The sequence below is a fragment of the Periplaneta americana genome, chromosome 16, assembly GCF_040183065.1.
Source record: "Periplaneta americana isolate PAMFEO1 chromosome 16, P.americana_PAMFEO1_priV1, whole genome shotgun sequence".
Lineage (NCBI taxonomy): Eukaryota > Metazoa > Arthropoda > Insecta > Blattodea > Blattidae > Periplaneta > Periplaneta americana.
Genome location: NC_091132.1, coordinates 161959693 through 161975457, shown reverse-complemented (window position 1 = coordinate 161975457; position 15765 = coordinate 161959693). Strand labels below are relative to the sequence as shown.

Below are 15765 nucleotides of genomic sequence, written 5' to 3'. Positions count from 1 at the left end.
CCCATCTCTCTGCTTACAAATGGAGCTCGTAACCTACTCATTAAAAATACAGTATTGTGTTGTCATGTGTAGAACCCTGCCAATGGGCCACAACATTGCAGAATTGCAGTGATGGTGTAGACTACATATTGCCTGTATATTCACAGAAAAGAAACCTTTTCTACTTCGATAAAGTTCGGCATCATTTCAACCAGGTGATTGGATGGGGATGTGAGCAGTCTATACAACCAATATTAGGCTACTCTTGGAAATCCTGACATGGCTTAAAATTCTCTCTGGATTTCAAATCGTTCCCTGTTTGAAGTTTGGGGATTTATGAGACCGCCTGAAAAATTCCAACAGCATAAAATATCAGCATTATTAGAACTTGGTTCATTGGAGAAAGTGAAGGTTTCGATTTGTCTGTCTGCATATATTTGTTTCAATTTTTGAAACTAACAAAACACACGAATCCTTACTTAACCTAAATCTTTGCTCAAATTCTCTGTTATTATACATAAAAACAATTCATGTCTATCACGGAAACGCCTTCTTCTTAATAATATTTTTTTCATTCTTCATCAGAAGAATCCATTCTGTCGAAAACAATATTGTTAGCTATAACTATTTACTATATACATTACAGTAACTGCATTATAAACAGAACAACATAAATAGCCTACTTAATCGATGATCAGTGACTTAACCAGCAAAAATCTGTTGATCAAATCTGATGGAAGACTGATCTCCAATCAAACAGTGATTGTTCTTTCTGCAACAGAAATAGAACTGATGGCCAATCAAACCCTCCTTGATTGCCAATCATATTTTGATCGGTGTTTCTGCAACCGGGCCTTAGGCCTACTTTATCCTCAAATGCGTCATTGAACACTCCGTACGCGCTCGTATTTGCAATAAGCTTTAATAAGGCTAATCGTACGTGCATTCATTTTCAGCATAAAAGGTGCATCATCACCAAAGAAAGGCATTTTCAGTTTATTCTCGGTCATCTAAAACAATTAGCTGCTCGCTACAAGCTACTACTATTGAACGAAATACGCACAGGATAACCACCAGCTTGGGTAGCTTTCAATTGCCGCATGCGCTATCATTTCTACTCGAAAAAGGTGTGCACTCTTGCATTCGTTATTTGAATGCTTAAAGGAGAAGGAAAAATTGAACCGTGTAGATGCACTTGTACAGTATTTGACATACAAAGCCGGAGGGGAAATAGAAAACTGAAGTTCTGTGAGACAAATTAACCGCCAACATAATATATGTTGTACTAACAATTCGACGAAAAACGAAAACAATGACACTACAAAGGACAGAAGGGTTCGAATGCAGGTACGAAAAATGTGTGGATGCTTTTTAATTCAAAAGCTGAAGCGTTTTTTCGCTCAACGAAGTTACCTTGCTCTTGCATTCAGGCGACGATATAACTTACACTTACATAGATTACAATACAATTTAACAGCAAACTTATCTGTATGAGAGTTAAATTAACGTAGTTAGACCCTCCTTCACATACCAACCAGCATAGTTAGAACTTCATTATTTTAACCAACGACTTAGAGAGAGAGAGAGAGAGTGAGAGAGATCATTTTTTATAACTCGTTGATTTTAAACAATTTGTTCAGAATGCAGTGATCAAGGAAGCCGTGACAGCAGCTGTGTAGTCGCGAGACTATTCAACTTGATTTTTCCACATAACTGAGATTTTTCCAACCCAAATAAACCAACCAGTTAGAGGACAGATTATAAAATGGCCAAGTTGCCTTGTATAGCGCTCTTAGCAGTGCGGAGGAAATGGAAGATACGTTGCGTTGTGTAAATTCCTCTGCTTACAACGTTGTGTATACGGAGTAGTGATGGGCGAAGTTGTTCTTTTCCCGGAACAGTTCCGACGGTTCCGGTTCCGAAAAAATACTATGTTCCAAATAACAGTTCCGAAATAACAGTCACCAGTGGTGATGAGTCGGAGTCGTTGAGTCGTTCAAACGAACGGTACACCATAGACAAATAACACCATGCAGCTCACACTGGAGCACTCATAGGCATGACATAGTACACATTCTTATCTATAGATGGCACTGCAATGCACATTCGAATCGATTTTGGAAAATTGCTGTGCATGCGGACAGAACTCAAAAGCTTAATGTTAGTAATTACACAGCTGTTGACTACAAGGACAGAATACAACACTTTGTTTTCGTACATAAAGTTATAAAGAAATGGTAGCCAACTAAAAAAAAAATAACATAACATTTAAAACATATGGTATGTAATTTCTGTTCTCTCTATTACATAATAAAAAAAACAAATCATTAATTTTTATTTTTACTTTTCTTAATGCACAGTTATAATAATAATAATAATAATAAATATTACAATTTCATAAATAAAAAAGATATATATTGGCAGTACTGAAACCTGGAAACCCCGCAGTGGGTTAGTAAAATGTTGGAATCGCATCTTTACCAAAGTGTAATTTAAACTTCGCATTAAACCTCGCTCTCCAAATCAGTACTTATATGGGTAGTTTCCAACAAATAATGCTACAACATTTTGTCGTTCTTTGATAACAGAGAAGATAGCACAAAAACTTGTGCTTGTCAGACTTAACCTCAACAAACGACATACAGACATTGTAACTAAACCACTCATTACCATTTACGACTTTAACCTTTGTATAGAATCAGCTGATCAATGAATTAATAATAGTATGCGTACTTTATGACTTTGTAGAATGTTTATAAAACAGAATTAGTCAACTAATGGTGAAATAAACCATAAAGCGGGAATCAATATTACAGATTATTGAATACTTACTATAACATTACAGATGATTGGCCAGTCTTACAAATGTTGATATTAAAGTTCGCGCCACCGCAAGGATTTCAATTTCCATGCGCCCCCCTCCAACCACGTGAGAGTTTCAAGTACAGTGTAACTGCAGCTGTCGTTGGTTCATCGGAACAAGCTCCGACGTTCCGACTGTTATCTCGGAGTCGGAACATACCTTGTGCAACGCGGTACTGCGAGCCCGCAACAGCTGGGCAAGTGAGCAGCTCGGAGTCGGAACACTGTTATTTCGGAACAGGAGGTTCCGACCTACTGTTCATTTTTGCAACAGTTCCGAGGGAGTCGGAACATACCTTGTGCCACGCGGTACTGCGAGCCCGCAACAGTTGACAAGTGAGCAGCTCGGAGTCGGAACACTGTTATTTCGGAACAGGAGGTTCCGACCTACTGTTCATTTTTGCAATAGTTCCGAGACCGGAACAGTTCCAAAATAACTGTTGTGTTATTTTTTACCCATCTCTAATACGGAGAATGGCGCTAAAGACATAAAAAAAAAAGCCTCTTATGTGTGTCGCTTATAACTGCAATAGCAGAAAAAAAAGGACAAATGATATATATAATATTTCAGGAAAGATTTATAAAGTTACGTCCATAGTTGTAAATAACCAGCATTTTTTTCAAGTGTACATGTGTAACAAAGCCGGCCATAATATAGTCTTTTCTTGCAGATTTCCTTTGAAAAATAAGGAACTGGCCAACATGATAGTAATAAATATAAAACAGAAAACTATTCTGAAGTAATCTGCTATAATCTTATATTCAATTTTATCAAAATATCTAGTACAAATACACAGATATACTTATGATCAGAAATATCAGCACATTCGTCCAATATTACGGAATAAAATAAACGTCGTACCAAATTAACTACAGATTCAAGCCTTTACGGGAAAATAACACTATCTACTAAACGTGAGCACTTTGTCCTAAGTACCTGAAAATCTTGAAAATGTGTTCCTTCCCAGGCAGATCACGACGTCTCATAAAGGTTATCACTTGTTCTAACCAATGAATGATTTGCAGTGTGTATGTTTACAGCTAATTTTAAATCTAATGGCCTCTTCCCTGTGGAAAAAAAGAGGAATATGCTTTCGCAATATTTGATTTTCGGCAAGAAACTAGTAGACAACATCCTTCTATGCATACTGCTGCTAGCATGCTTTTTCAAATTGGGTACATTGGGCTGTCAGAGAGGAGTTGACAAAATACGTCATTAGAATTTTTTTTACCTGTATCCTCTTGAAGCCAGACAGAAAATATCAATTTTTAGCATTATGTATGTCTGTAATCTAATGGGAATTTAAAAAAAATGGTAGTCCTTTTGAATTGTGACTTAATACCAGTACAGAATTTTAAGGCACGAATGTATAATGTTGTTTAAACTACAATTACCTTTAGTCCAGGGCAGTTTTTCCCACTGTTATCAGTGACTAAAGTGAGTCTTTAAAGCATTTGTGCCTAAAAAAATTAAGTATTCACTTTAGGCACTGTTACTCATTTTACACATTGCAATGTAGAAATTCCATTCAGTACGAAATCAATGCAGTATCATCTTCTTTCAGTACATAAATACAGTATTACATGTAACACAAATAAGTAACAAATTTAACATTAATATATACATGTTAGTCCATATTATTTTGAGGTTACAAATGTAACAGACATTGCTTACAACGTATGACTCCAATCCATGGTTATTTAATTCTTTACAGTTCTGACTTCACAAATCTAATTCAGGAACGTGTACACTTAACAAAAATCTTTGAAAAGGAGTAGTCTCATTCAGAATTAAAAGAAAAATTAACGCCAGAATGAAATTATTACAGTAACGGCAAGCAGTTGAATTATCATTCCCAATGAAAATTTGACTCTACCACAAGGCCATTAAATATATCTGTAAACAGATGTCTGAATTAACAGGGAAGAATCACATAAAAGTACAGTCGTATATTTTACAATCATCACAACTGAACATCTGACGTGTATACGAGCACATCCTCTTTTAGACTACCAGATACTGAAAAGATTTTTCATCAATATGACAACTAAACGGCTTCTCCCCATAGTATGCTTCTTTAGAGTTCTAGATAGCAAACATTTTTGTCCACAAATATCACAACTGAATGCCTTGTCCCCTGTGTGTAAGACAATGTCTTTTGAGGCTACGAGATTTCGAAAAATTTTTTCCACATATATCACAACTGAATGCCTTCTGCCCTGTGTGTACGAACGCATGAGTTTTCAGATTACAAGATTGGGAAAATTTCTTTCCACATATATCACAACTGAATGCCTTATCCCCTGTATGTATCAGATCATGCCTCCTCAGATTACAAGAGTGGGTAAATTTCTTTCCACATATATCACAACTGAATGCCTTATCCCCTGTATGTATCAGTGCATGCCTCCTCAGATTACAAGATTGGGAAAATTTCTTTCCACATATATCACAACTGAATGCCTTATCCTCTGTATGTATCAGTGCATGCTTCCTCAGATTACAAAAGTGGGTAAATTTCTTTCCGCATAAATTACAAGTAAATGCCTTCTCCCCTGTATGAAAAAGTGCATGCGTTTTTAGATTAACGTATTGGAAAAACGTCTTTCCACATATATCACATCTGAATGCCTTCTGTCCTGTATGTACGATTGCATGCCTTTTCAGTGCACTGGGGAACGAAAATTTCTTCCCACATATATCACAACTGAATGCCTTCAACTCCGTATGTAAAAGTGCATGCTGCTTAAGAGAACTAGAAACCGAATATTTCCTTCCACATATATCACAACCGAATGGCTTCTCCCCTGAGTGTAAGCGAGTATGTTTTTTTAAATTGCAAGAAAGTGAAAATTTCTTACCACATATATCACAACTGAATGCCTTCTCCCCTGTGTGTACGAGTGTATGCCTTTTTAGAATACTGGAATCAAAAAATTTTCTTCCACATATATCACAACTGAATGACTTCTCTCTTGTGTGTACACGTGTATGCTTTCTTAAATAACAGATACGCGAAAATTTCTTTTCACATATATGACAACAGAAGGGCTTGTCGCCTGAATGTCCTCTGGCATGATTTTTCAAGGCATAAGAGTTCAAAAATATCTTTGGACATACATCACAACTGAAAGATTTGTTGCCTGTGTGATGAATACTTGCCGAAAATTTCTTTCTACAAATATCACAACTGCATGTCTGGTCGCCTGTATGTACGCAAGGGTGTGTTTTGAGAAGATCCACCTGCAAACAGTCCTTTCCACAATCATCGGATATCAACGGTTTCTTGCGATTGTGTAGAACAGTATGTTTCTTGAGTTTTATCGAATCTAAAAAACACTTTCCACAAACATCACATTTCAAGGTCTTCTCACATGTTTCCAGGCATTCATCTTCTGTAATACTGTGGCAGCAAGGTGGAACTCCAGTGCTGTGAAGAAAATGTGCTCTTAATTCGAGCAAGAAGACTAAAGAAAGACATATCACCAAGAGCAAGACTACATCCAAAACAAATATATTATACTTACGGTCTTACTAATAAAAACTTTATATACAGACGTTTAACTGTCTTATACAATGAGTAGCTCGTTTATAAGTCGTGTGTAAATTCCTTACTAATAATCACTACATACGTCGTGTGTAACAGTATAACTGTTACACAGCTACGTCATAGTTTCGTCATTACATCGTTACGAAAGGTAATAGAATATCTGAGGTTCTCTACTGGATCCGGTAGAGCGCTCTAGTGTGGCGTGTTAAATATTGATAGTACAACTGGCTCTAATCGATTACCACACTACATTTTGGTCAAAGAGTACAAGCTACAGCAATATCATTTTAATAATTCTATGATCTTTGGTTTGTTCTTCTGTGGTTACAAGGTAAACATCATCATAAAATAACAGTCGATACGAACAGCTGTTAAAGGGGCGGCCATTTTCTCCCTATATAAAACGCTTAAACAAGGGGTTTCGTGTATATAACTACTTCAAAGCAATTCCCATTGTATAGTTACAGCCTGTTTATATGTCCATAGCTTATTCACGGTATATTAGTAACGTTTTCTGTCTCAACTCTGCGTAAGTCTCGTATAAAAACTATACACGGTTTATTAGTAAGACTGTTAGTAAATATGTGGAAGTACGCGAGTTAATTCTCATAAGTGCTTTATAGTTGGTCTTTACGACACTTTATCAACAACTATCGTTCGTTGTCTAGCGTCTAAATGAGATGAAGATGTAAATATTAGCGAGATGGGTCCAGATTGCAGTACCGAAAGTTACCCGGCATTTACTCTTGATGGATTGAGAGGAAAACCACGGAAAATATCTTAAACTCACATAACTACTATTTCAGTAAACATATATTTCGATTAATAGAATTTACGCAATTGCTTTTGTTACGTGGAATTCTCCCTGACAGTTTATTCTTGACTGTCCAGTATGACAATCACTGAGAAATAGCTGACAAGTTCCAACTGCTCAAGCAACTTATGATATAAAATTATGAAAACTTCACTTAACATATGGGGGGATAGCATTATTGTCATCCACTTTTGAGGTTTGGAGACTAGAAATAGAAAAATGAGAACAAATCGTTTACAAAGAAGTTAATAAGGATGGGTAGGAGGAAGGACGGATACACAGACAGACTATCACACTAACCTATAAATGGACGAATAGATTGACAGACAGAAAATGATGCAGAGAAACAGATAAGGAAAGACAGACATACAGATAGACAAACACAAAGAGAGACATACAGACAGATTTACAGTGAACATTGCAATTCAGGATAATGAATCCTTTATTGGAACAACAATCATGTTGAAACTAATTAGTAATTTCTATTCTTCGTCATTACTATTTAAATAAAGCAATGAAACCAACAAAGAAGTAAAGGCCCACACATTTCACTCACCCTTCGGTAAATACTTCATTCTCTTCTGCCGTTACTTGTAGTTCGACCTCATCCTGCTCTTTATGTATCTCACATGCCTCGTCCTGCAAAAGTGTTTGTGAAGAGAAACTATAGAAAAATAGTAGCTGAAGGCTCACTGAATAGTAACTTAAATGCAGCAAAATAGATTTTAAATCCAACTTTTTTTTTATGTTATGTTTTATTTAACGATGCTTGCAACTGCAGAGCTTATATCAGCGTCGCCGGATGTGTCGGAATTTTGTTCCGCAATACTTTTACATGCCAGTAAATCTACGGACATGAGCCTGTCGCACTTAAGCACACTTGAATGCCATCCACCTGGGTCGGCATCGAACCCGCAACCTTGGGCATAGTAGGCCAGCGCTATACCAACTCGCCAACCAGGTCGAGGAAATCCTACTTGATCCAGTAAACAATTCAAGTATTATTGGTGTAGAATGAAGATGAATTAACAAACACAAAAACAAAACATTATCGCATTTTGTGAACAATGTCCCTTTTTAAGTAACAATTTCGTAAACTATAAGTCAATTGGAAGAGTAAATAAGAATGATACTTGATTCATGTTCTGAGATGGTCATAAGTGAGTAGGATTCAGGAAGATCTAGTTGACAAGTGATAAAATTGTTACGGAAAATTTGGTGATGGAAATTTTTGGTAAGGTGGTTTTAAACTATTTCAGATACCTCCAGAATTGTAACAACCATACTACTAAACTAAATGAACGAAGGTCAGTAAAATTCTAAAATAATTTGAAAATGGAGGAAAAGTAATTTGCACAGTGTACACAACAAGGAAGAAATTTTCTCAATAGTGAATATTCAGGGGGCAATTCCACGTATTATTATGTTCATTTACTTGACTTACGGCCTTCATATTTTTATCCATGTTATTGTTCCCAATCCTTTCTATTCGTTTAAGGTGGGAGTTTGAACTCGATGAAACGATTAAATAGTCCTCAACACGTAACAGTGTCAGATTGCTACTGCAGAGTGGAGGAGAATGGCAAGGGAACTCTGAAGCTAATGTTGGGATTTGCTGTTACATATTCCAACTGTGTAATCTCCGGCAAAATGGCTGTCATAGGTAATTGTGATTTTGTCAATGTGATTTTTGTGTTCATATCATTCTTGGCGATTGTGGGGAGGTAACCACCCCTATCTGTGGATTTCCAATTCGGCTAGAACTCAATACCACTGTAATCAACAAATCTCTGAATAAACCAAAAGGAGTGCCCAGCTTTTAATAAGCGGAAAGATGTTTATCTTTATCACTCTTCAGAAAACTGGACTGATATGCCAGTGCCTTCCATTAGGCCCGTAACACACTTGAAGAGTTTTCGCTAGCGAGAAATGTGTTGCGAGAAAGAGGCAAAGAGCCTCCCTCCAAACAGTTGGCGAGTTCTCGTTATCACAGATCACACCTCGCTATGATCATCTATGCACTGTCTTCATGCAGAAAGCATTTTTCTCATTATAGTAATCACTCGTTGGGGGAAATATTATAGGTTATGTATTTAAGTTTATTGTCGTACTTAAATATATAACCTGTGGACCAGCCTCATGGTCTAGTGGTCAGAGCTTCCGGCTATAGTTCATGAGGTCCCGGGTTCGATTCCCGGTTAGAGCACAGGAATTTTTCCTTTAATGGGATTATTCCTGTGTTCGTCCATGGTCTTGAATTTATCATAATCATCCTAACACATAATCGGGGTAATGTAACTACGCCTTCCAGGCGCCCCAACCTCAGAAGTGGGTTACAATTAAGCCACAGCCAGGAGAGAAGACCAGAAATGTCGAAAAGACAACCTGGTGGCATTGGATAAAGAAATATATATATATATAACCTGTAAGTATATTATCGTACTTTACAAATTAAGTACGAACGCTATGTTGAACCTGAGTATTCAGATGATGAGGAAATGGAGTTACATTAACATATTTTGTTAATGAAAAGAAAAAGTAGGCCTAAAATTAAAGCCAGAAATATCTGAAAATCACATTGTATCTTACGAAAATAAGTTTTGGACACTGGTTTTGATTTGAATAATGATACGTTTAGGTATTATTTCAGGTTGAATGGACCACAGTTTTTTGCCATTCATTATATGATAGAGGATTCTTTGCTATGTTCTGATTAAAATTATGTAAACTGTTATGACATATAGATACATTATTTCAATTGTTTAATTAATACTATTAAATCTCATCAAAATAAAATATAGCCCTATTTATTTTCAGATAATCTGATATTTGTCTCCAGATTTCTTGTTTAAGTTTCGTGCTTTTATAGTTTTCATCCCGCGAATCCTATAAAAAGGCCAATGGTTGACATCATACAAGTTCGGTAAGTTTCTGACTGCAATTATCAGCCATCTTTCCTCATTTTCAAATAAAAACAATACAATTCATCGCCACCTGTGATATCTTTTTCTACATTCAATCGTCATAAAGAGTATAAATGTCAAACATCTTTGATAAATGTGTCAAGAACATTCGCTGAGCTACTCATCCCAGCGAGAAACTCGCGCGATGTTTTTATCTCGAACGAGCATCTCTTCCAGTGTGTGGACGTCCACTTGAATCCATGTTATCAATTTTTTAATTTTCTCGCAACATATTTCTCGCTGGTGAAAACTCTGTGTGTTACGAGCTTTATGTGAACAATAATGATTAGCTCAGTGTGCAAACTGAAGAAAAAACACGCTCTCAACTGTCATCGCCATATGTGGGCATGTACATTCGTTCAAGAATATTTGCGAATGATTAAGAGAAGCATTCATGGAAGAATATAGCGACTCCATAGCTTCATTAACAAAGAGTTACCGACGTCAACCTTTTGAGTTGAAACAATATAAATTAGATCTCATTTGTGTTGACCTACAACATAATCTTGCTACAGTCTGGACACTGAAGCTGTCATTTATACGTACAACAGTCACTATGGCTGTAAATCCCATATCAGGCAGAGATATTCGTATGTGGGAGCTGTGATTTTGGAACTCTAGAATCCAGTGACAAACCTATCACACTGACAGATTCACAAGTCTTCAAAGCACACCCCACCAATACTCTGAAATAATCATTATGAATTGTGACGTTCATGCATATCTGCCAACTACTGACGTCACAAGAAATAGGCATCAATGATGAGGATTTCAACTGTCAAAGGAATTTGGAAAGAAAAATTAAAGAAACCTAATTAACTGTATTCCCTACACCATGCAGAAAAGACAAGTTTACTATCAACCATCGACTAACTTTATACTGGACTGTCAATTAAAATAGAAGTGGATATTGTAAGAATTAGCAATTATGATTAAAACATTCAAAACTGATAAGATTTAGTAAATGTTCAGCATCAGTCTCCAAGAGAAAAATTGAGTGGAAAAAATTCACGAAGAAATAGAGGACAAAGAACTGGACAGATGAGAGCTGAAATCGTTTCGGTAGTGACGTCAGTCTAGCAGTCACATCAGCCGGTAGGTAATATAGAGAGAAATACCGACCAACACACTCACCTCTGCCTCGCTTTTCATGACGGGAAAGCCTGCTGGCACAGGAGATTCCTCAAATGTCATCTCTGATTTCAGATCATAGCTGTGATCCATACATTCCGTCTTTATTTCGGTCATGTGCAAACCTAATACAGTTCCTTCCTGCAAAATATACAATATAATAATTATGTCGTATATTGTAAGTCTCTCAAGAAAAACCACAGACTCTTTTTAAAGTGTGTCCAATTTATTAATTAATCCTGATGTCAAGGATTTCACGAGTACTCACTCCAGTGGCCCGCATTCCATACTGGATGGTCAATTAAATTAAAAGGAGTAATGGTAAAAATAATAATCATTGAAGAAGAAATCAACATATATATCATTTCGTAAATGTTTAGCACTGCGGTTTCTATGATAAAACAGAGGTGAAAAAGAATAAGGAAAAATGTAGGATTAAGAAATGGACAGCATGAAAGCATCAATTCGATCCCCTGGTCACCCGAATGTAGCAGCCACATCAGCCAGTGAAGAACAGAAAGACCAACACACTTCATAAAGATTATTGCATTCACCTCAACTTCACTTTTGACAAAGGACAACTCAATTGGCACAGGAGATTTATCAAATGCCATCTCAGATTTTACTTCATAGCTGTGGTCCATACATTCTGTCTTCATTCCAGTCACTTGCAGATCTAATACATTTCCTTCCTGCAACACACAAAACATAATAATTATGAAATGTACTGTATGTAGTTGTTCACAATAAACCAGTGACCATCTTTAATGGCTCTCCACTCTATTATTAAATCCTGATGTCAACGAAAGCACGTGTACACACATCAGAGTCAGTAGTGATATAAATTGTACGGAAAGCATGGCAACCCAGCATATAAAAAATGGCGGTATATTATTAAATTGTTTTGTTCAAGTCCAATATTACGGCTTTTTACATTTACACATAGAAATATATTTCACTTCAGAATTATTTAATGTATTTATAAAAAGTATGATTGGAAATTTGAAACAGGTTTTAAAATGATTTATTGGAATAGATATTTCTTCTGAGGGTAATAAGTGTCACAATATAGCAGAGTTGTTTTCTTAAATGTTAATTTCAGGAGCAATTATCTGCGAACTCTGTCTTCCCTCATTATATTACTGCTACAAGACAAATTACAATGCAGGGTATTTAATCTGTACCTCAAAGCTATGACCACGGTAAGAAATGAGTGCCATGTTTTAAGCAGCAAAATCGACTTACCGATGAAACTACTGGCAAGGCATCATTTTAAAATAACATATTCTTCCAGTTTAAGAAGTGAATTAGTCGGGCACATGAGGCGATGCATCTTCATCAGGTAGAAATTTTGTCATAACACTTTAACCGCTGTATAATACTATGATGGATTTGAGAAACTACAACAGGTGGTGAAGTCTGGTTCCGTGGACCAGCTATAGTGGAAGGGAAGAACATCATGATAAGCATAAGATACCCCTGTACCGGTACTGGTTGGAGGAAAATGCACAATCAATGAGGTGATATGAGTCAGCAGCAAGCTGATCGGCCTCCTCCCTGTGGGGTCTGTCACGCTCAGAGTCATTGTAGGATATTTTTTTCTCCCCACTCGATAAGCTATATTGTTGTAAACTAAATATTTAGAAAATTAATAGCAAGTAGTAGTCACTCTCATATGGGATACCTGAAGTTTCTCCTTTTCTATATCTGTGTTATTACTTCCTTCTAATGGTAGAGTGTCGATCTCACATTCCTTCTTGTTTACGTCCATGACGGCTGAAAAACAAAAACAAAAAAAAAAGTAAACGTAAATTCACAAAGGATATGTAGGATTCTTTTATTATAGGATATTGCTTAATTTTCGTCAAGTTTGACAAGCGATACTGACGTCACACCATGGCCGACGTAAACCAACATGACGAGTAAATAAAACTCACTGAGTTATCACCTCAACTAACCCACTAACCTTCTCACATAAGTTGATCTCATGTCACTGAGATATCACCTCAACTAACCCACTAACCTTCTCATATAAGTTGATCTCATGTCACTGAGATATCACCTCAACTAACCCACTAACCTTCTCACATAAGTTGATCTCATGTCACTGAGATATAATCTCAACTAACCCAATAACCTTCTCACATAAGTTGATGTCATGTCACTGAGATATCATCTCAATTAACCCACTAACCTTCTCACATAAGTTAATCTCATGTCACTGAGATATCATCTCAACTAACCCACTAACATTCTCACATAAGCTGATCTCATGTCACTGAGATATCACCTAACTAACCCACTAATATTCTGACATAAGTTGATCTCATGTCACTGAGATATCACCTCAACTAACCCACTAACCTTCTCACATAAGTTAATCTCATGTCACTGAGATATCATCTCAACTAACCCACTAACATTCTCACATAAGCTGATCTCATGTCACTGAGATATCACCTAACTAACCCACTAATATTCTGACATAAGTTGATCTCATGTCACTGAGATATCACCTCAACTATCCCACTAACCTTCTCACATAAGTTGATGTCATGTCACTGAGATATCATCTCAATTAACCCACTAACCTTCTCACATAAGTTGATCTCATGTCACTGAGATATAACCTCAACTATCCCACTAACCTTCTCACATAAGTTGATGTCATGTCACTGAGATATCATCTCAATTAACCCACTAACCTTCGCACATAAGTTGATCTCATGTCACTGAGATATCACCTCAACTATCCCACTAACCTTCTCACATAAGTTGATGTCATGTCACTGAGATATCATCTCAATTAACCCACTAACCTTCTCACATAAGTTGATCTCATGTCACTGAGATATAACCTCAACTATCCCACTAACCTTCTCACATAAGTTGATGTCATGTCACTGAGATATCATCTCAATTAACCCACTAACCTTCTCACATAAGTTGATCTCATGTCACTGAGATATCACCTCAACTATCCCACTAACCTTCTCACATAAGTTGATGTCATGTCACTGAGATATCATCTCAATTAACCCACTAACCTTCTCACATAAGCTGATCTCATGCCACTGAGATATCACCTCAACTAACCCACTAACCTTCTCACATACGTCGACGTCATGTCACTGAGATACCACCTCAACTAACCCACTAACCTTCTCACATAAGTTGATCTCATGTCACTGAGATATCATCTCAACTAACCCACTAACCTTCTCACATATTTCGACCACATGACATCAACCCATTCTCCAATCTAGCCAACATATATTCTCATAAACACACTACCGATATCCCATAGTCATATAGAACCGAATATGTCACACATTAGGATATACTTACCAGTAGCTGGAATAATTATTCCACATATTCTTAGAAGACACAAACAAATCAGGATGTCGATTTTAGGGCTGTTAAGGTGCATCTAAATGGTTCAATTTTCTGTGCTTGTATGCATGTATTCTGGGGAATATATGTTGTTGTTTTCTAATGCAAGGCGTTTGAAAATAAAGTCATTTACCTCTTGCACTCCAATAATTTTCAAGGATTTTATCATGGTCAGCCACTGAAGCACAGATTTTGAGGTGTTCCGAATTCATTTCTTGGTTTGAGTTGCACAATGGGCAGTTAGGGGACTGACATATTCCAATTCTATGCAGGTGTTTGGCCAAACAATCATGGCCTATTGCCAATCTAAATGCCGCTACAGACGATTTTCGTGGTAAATCGGGAATTAACTATGGATTGTGATGCAGAGAGTTCCATTTTTTCCCTTGAGATTGTGTTATCAAGTTTTGTTTGTTGAAGTCTAAGTACGTAGATTTAATAAATCTTTTCACAGAGTAATACATAGATTTAGTAACAGGTTTGTAAGTAGCTGTGCTGCCCTTCTTTGCTAAAGCATCCGCATTCTCGTTTCCCAGGATTCCACAATGGGATGGTATCCATTGGAATATAATTCCTTTATTGAGTGATATTAATTGAGAGAGCATTTTAGTTATTTCTGCTGTTTGAGATGAAGGTGCGTGCTTAGAGACTATTAATAGAAAAACTGCTTTGGAGTCTGACAATATCACTGCATTCTTAAATTTATTGATGTGGCATAGAAGACTCCTCAGACTGGGGAAAATATTGAAAGAATCAAGTTTAAAACGCAGGTTCAATTGAGATGCATGTATAGTTTGTGTCTACATGGTGGGCTGTGTTGAACGTCATCACTACGTATATAAATATAAATATATATATATATATATATATATATATATATATATATATATATATATATAGAGAGAGAGAGAGAGAGAGAGAGAGAGAGAGAGAGGTATTTATATAATATATCATTAAGGTACTATCCAGGGAAGTGTCGCTGTTTTCCCGATCAATAAGATGCATGACGTAATAGGCTTGCATGACGTCACGTATGTCTGCCCATTACATTGCAAGTTCGAAGAACTATCTT

The 15765-nt window shown here is 36.6% G+C and overlaps 1 protein-coding gene across 9 annotated transcripts in view; it reads right to left on the bottom strand.

Moving 5' to 3' along the window:
- Positions 1-15765, bottom strand: part of LOC138691677 (zinc finger protein 708-like) — a 57463-nt gene that overhangs the window by 16070 nt on the left and 25628 nt on the right. For 2 of the 9 annotated variants that reach the window (XM_069813899.1, XM_069813900.1), the window contains exons 3-5: positions 11855-11992; positions 11304-11441; positions 7763-7845 (exon numbers count right to left, since the gene is read on the bottom strand). In XM_069813899.1, the coding sequence (XP_069670000.1) occupies positions 7763-7845; positions 11304-11441; positions 11855-11992 (359 nt within the window). Of the gene's footprint in view, positions 1-1392; positions 1568-3418; positions 6273-7762; positions 7846-11303; positions 11442-11854; positions 11993-12984; positions 13077-15765 lie in introns of those variants that run through there. The other 7 variants (XM_069813895.1, XM_069813890.1, XM_069813893.1 and 4 more) reach the window with 6 other exon arrangements.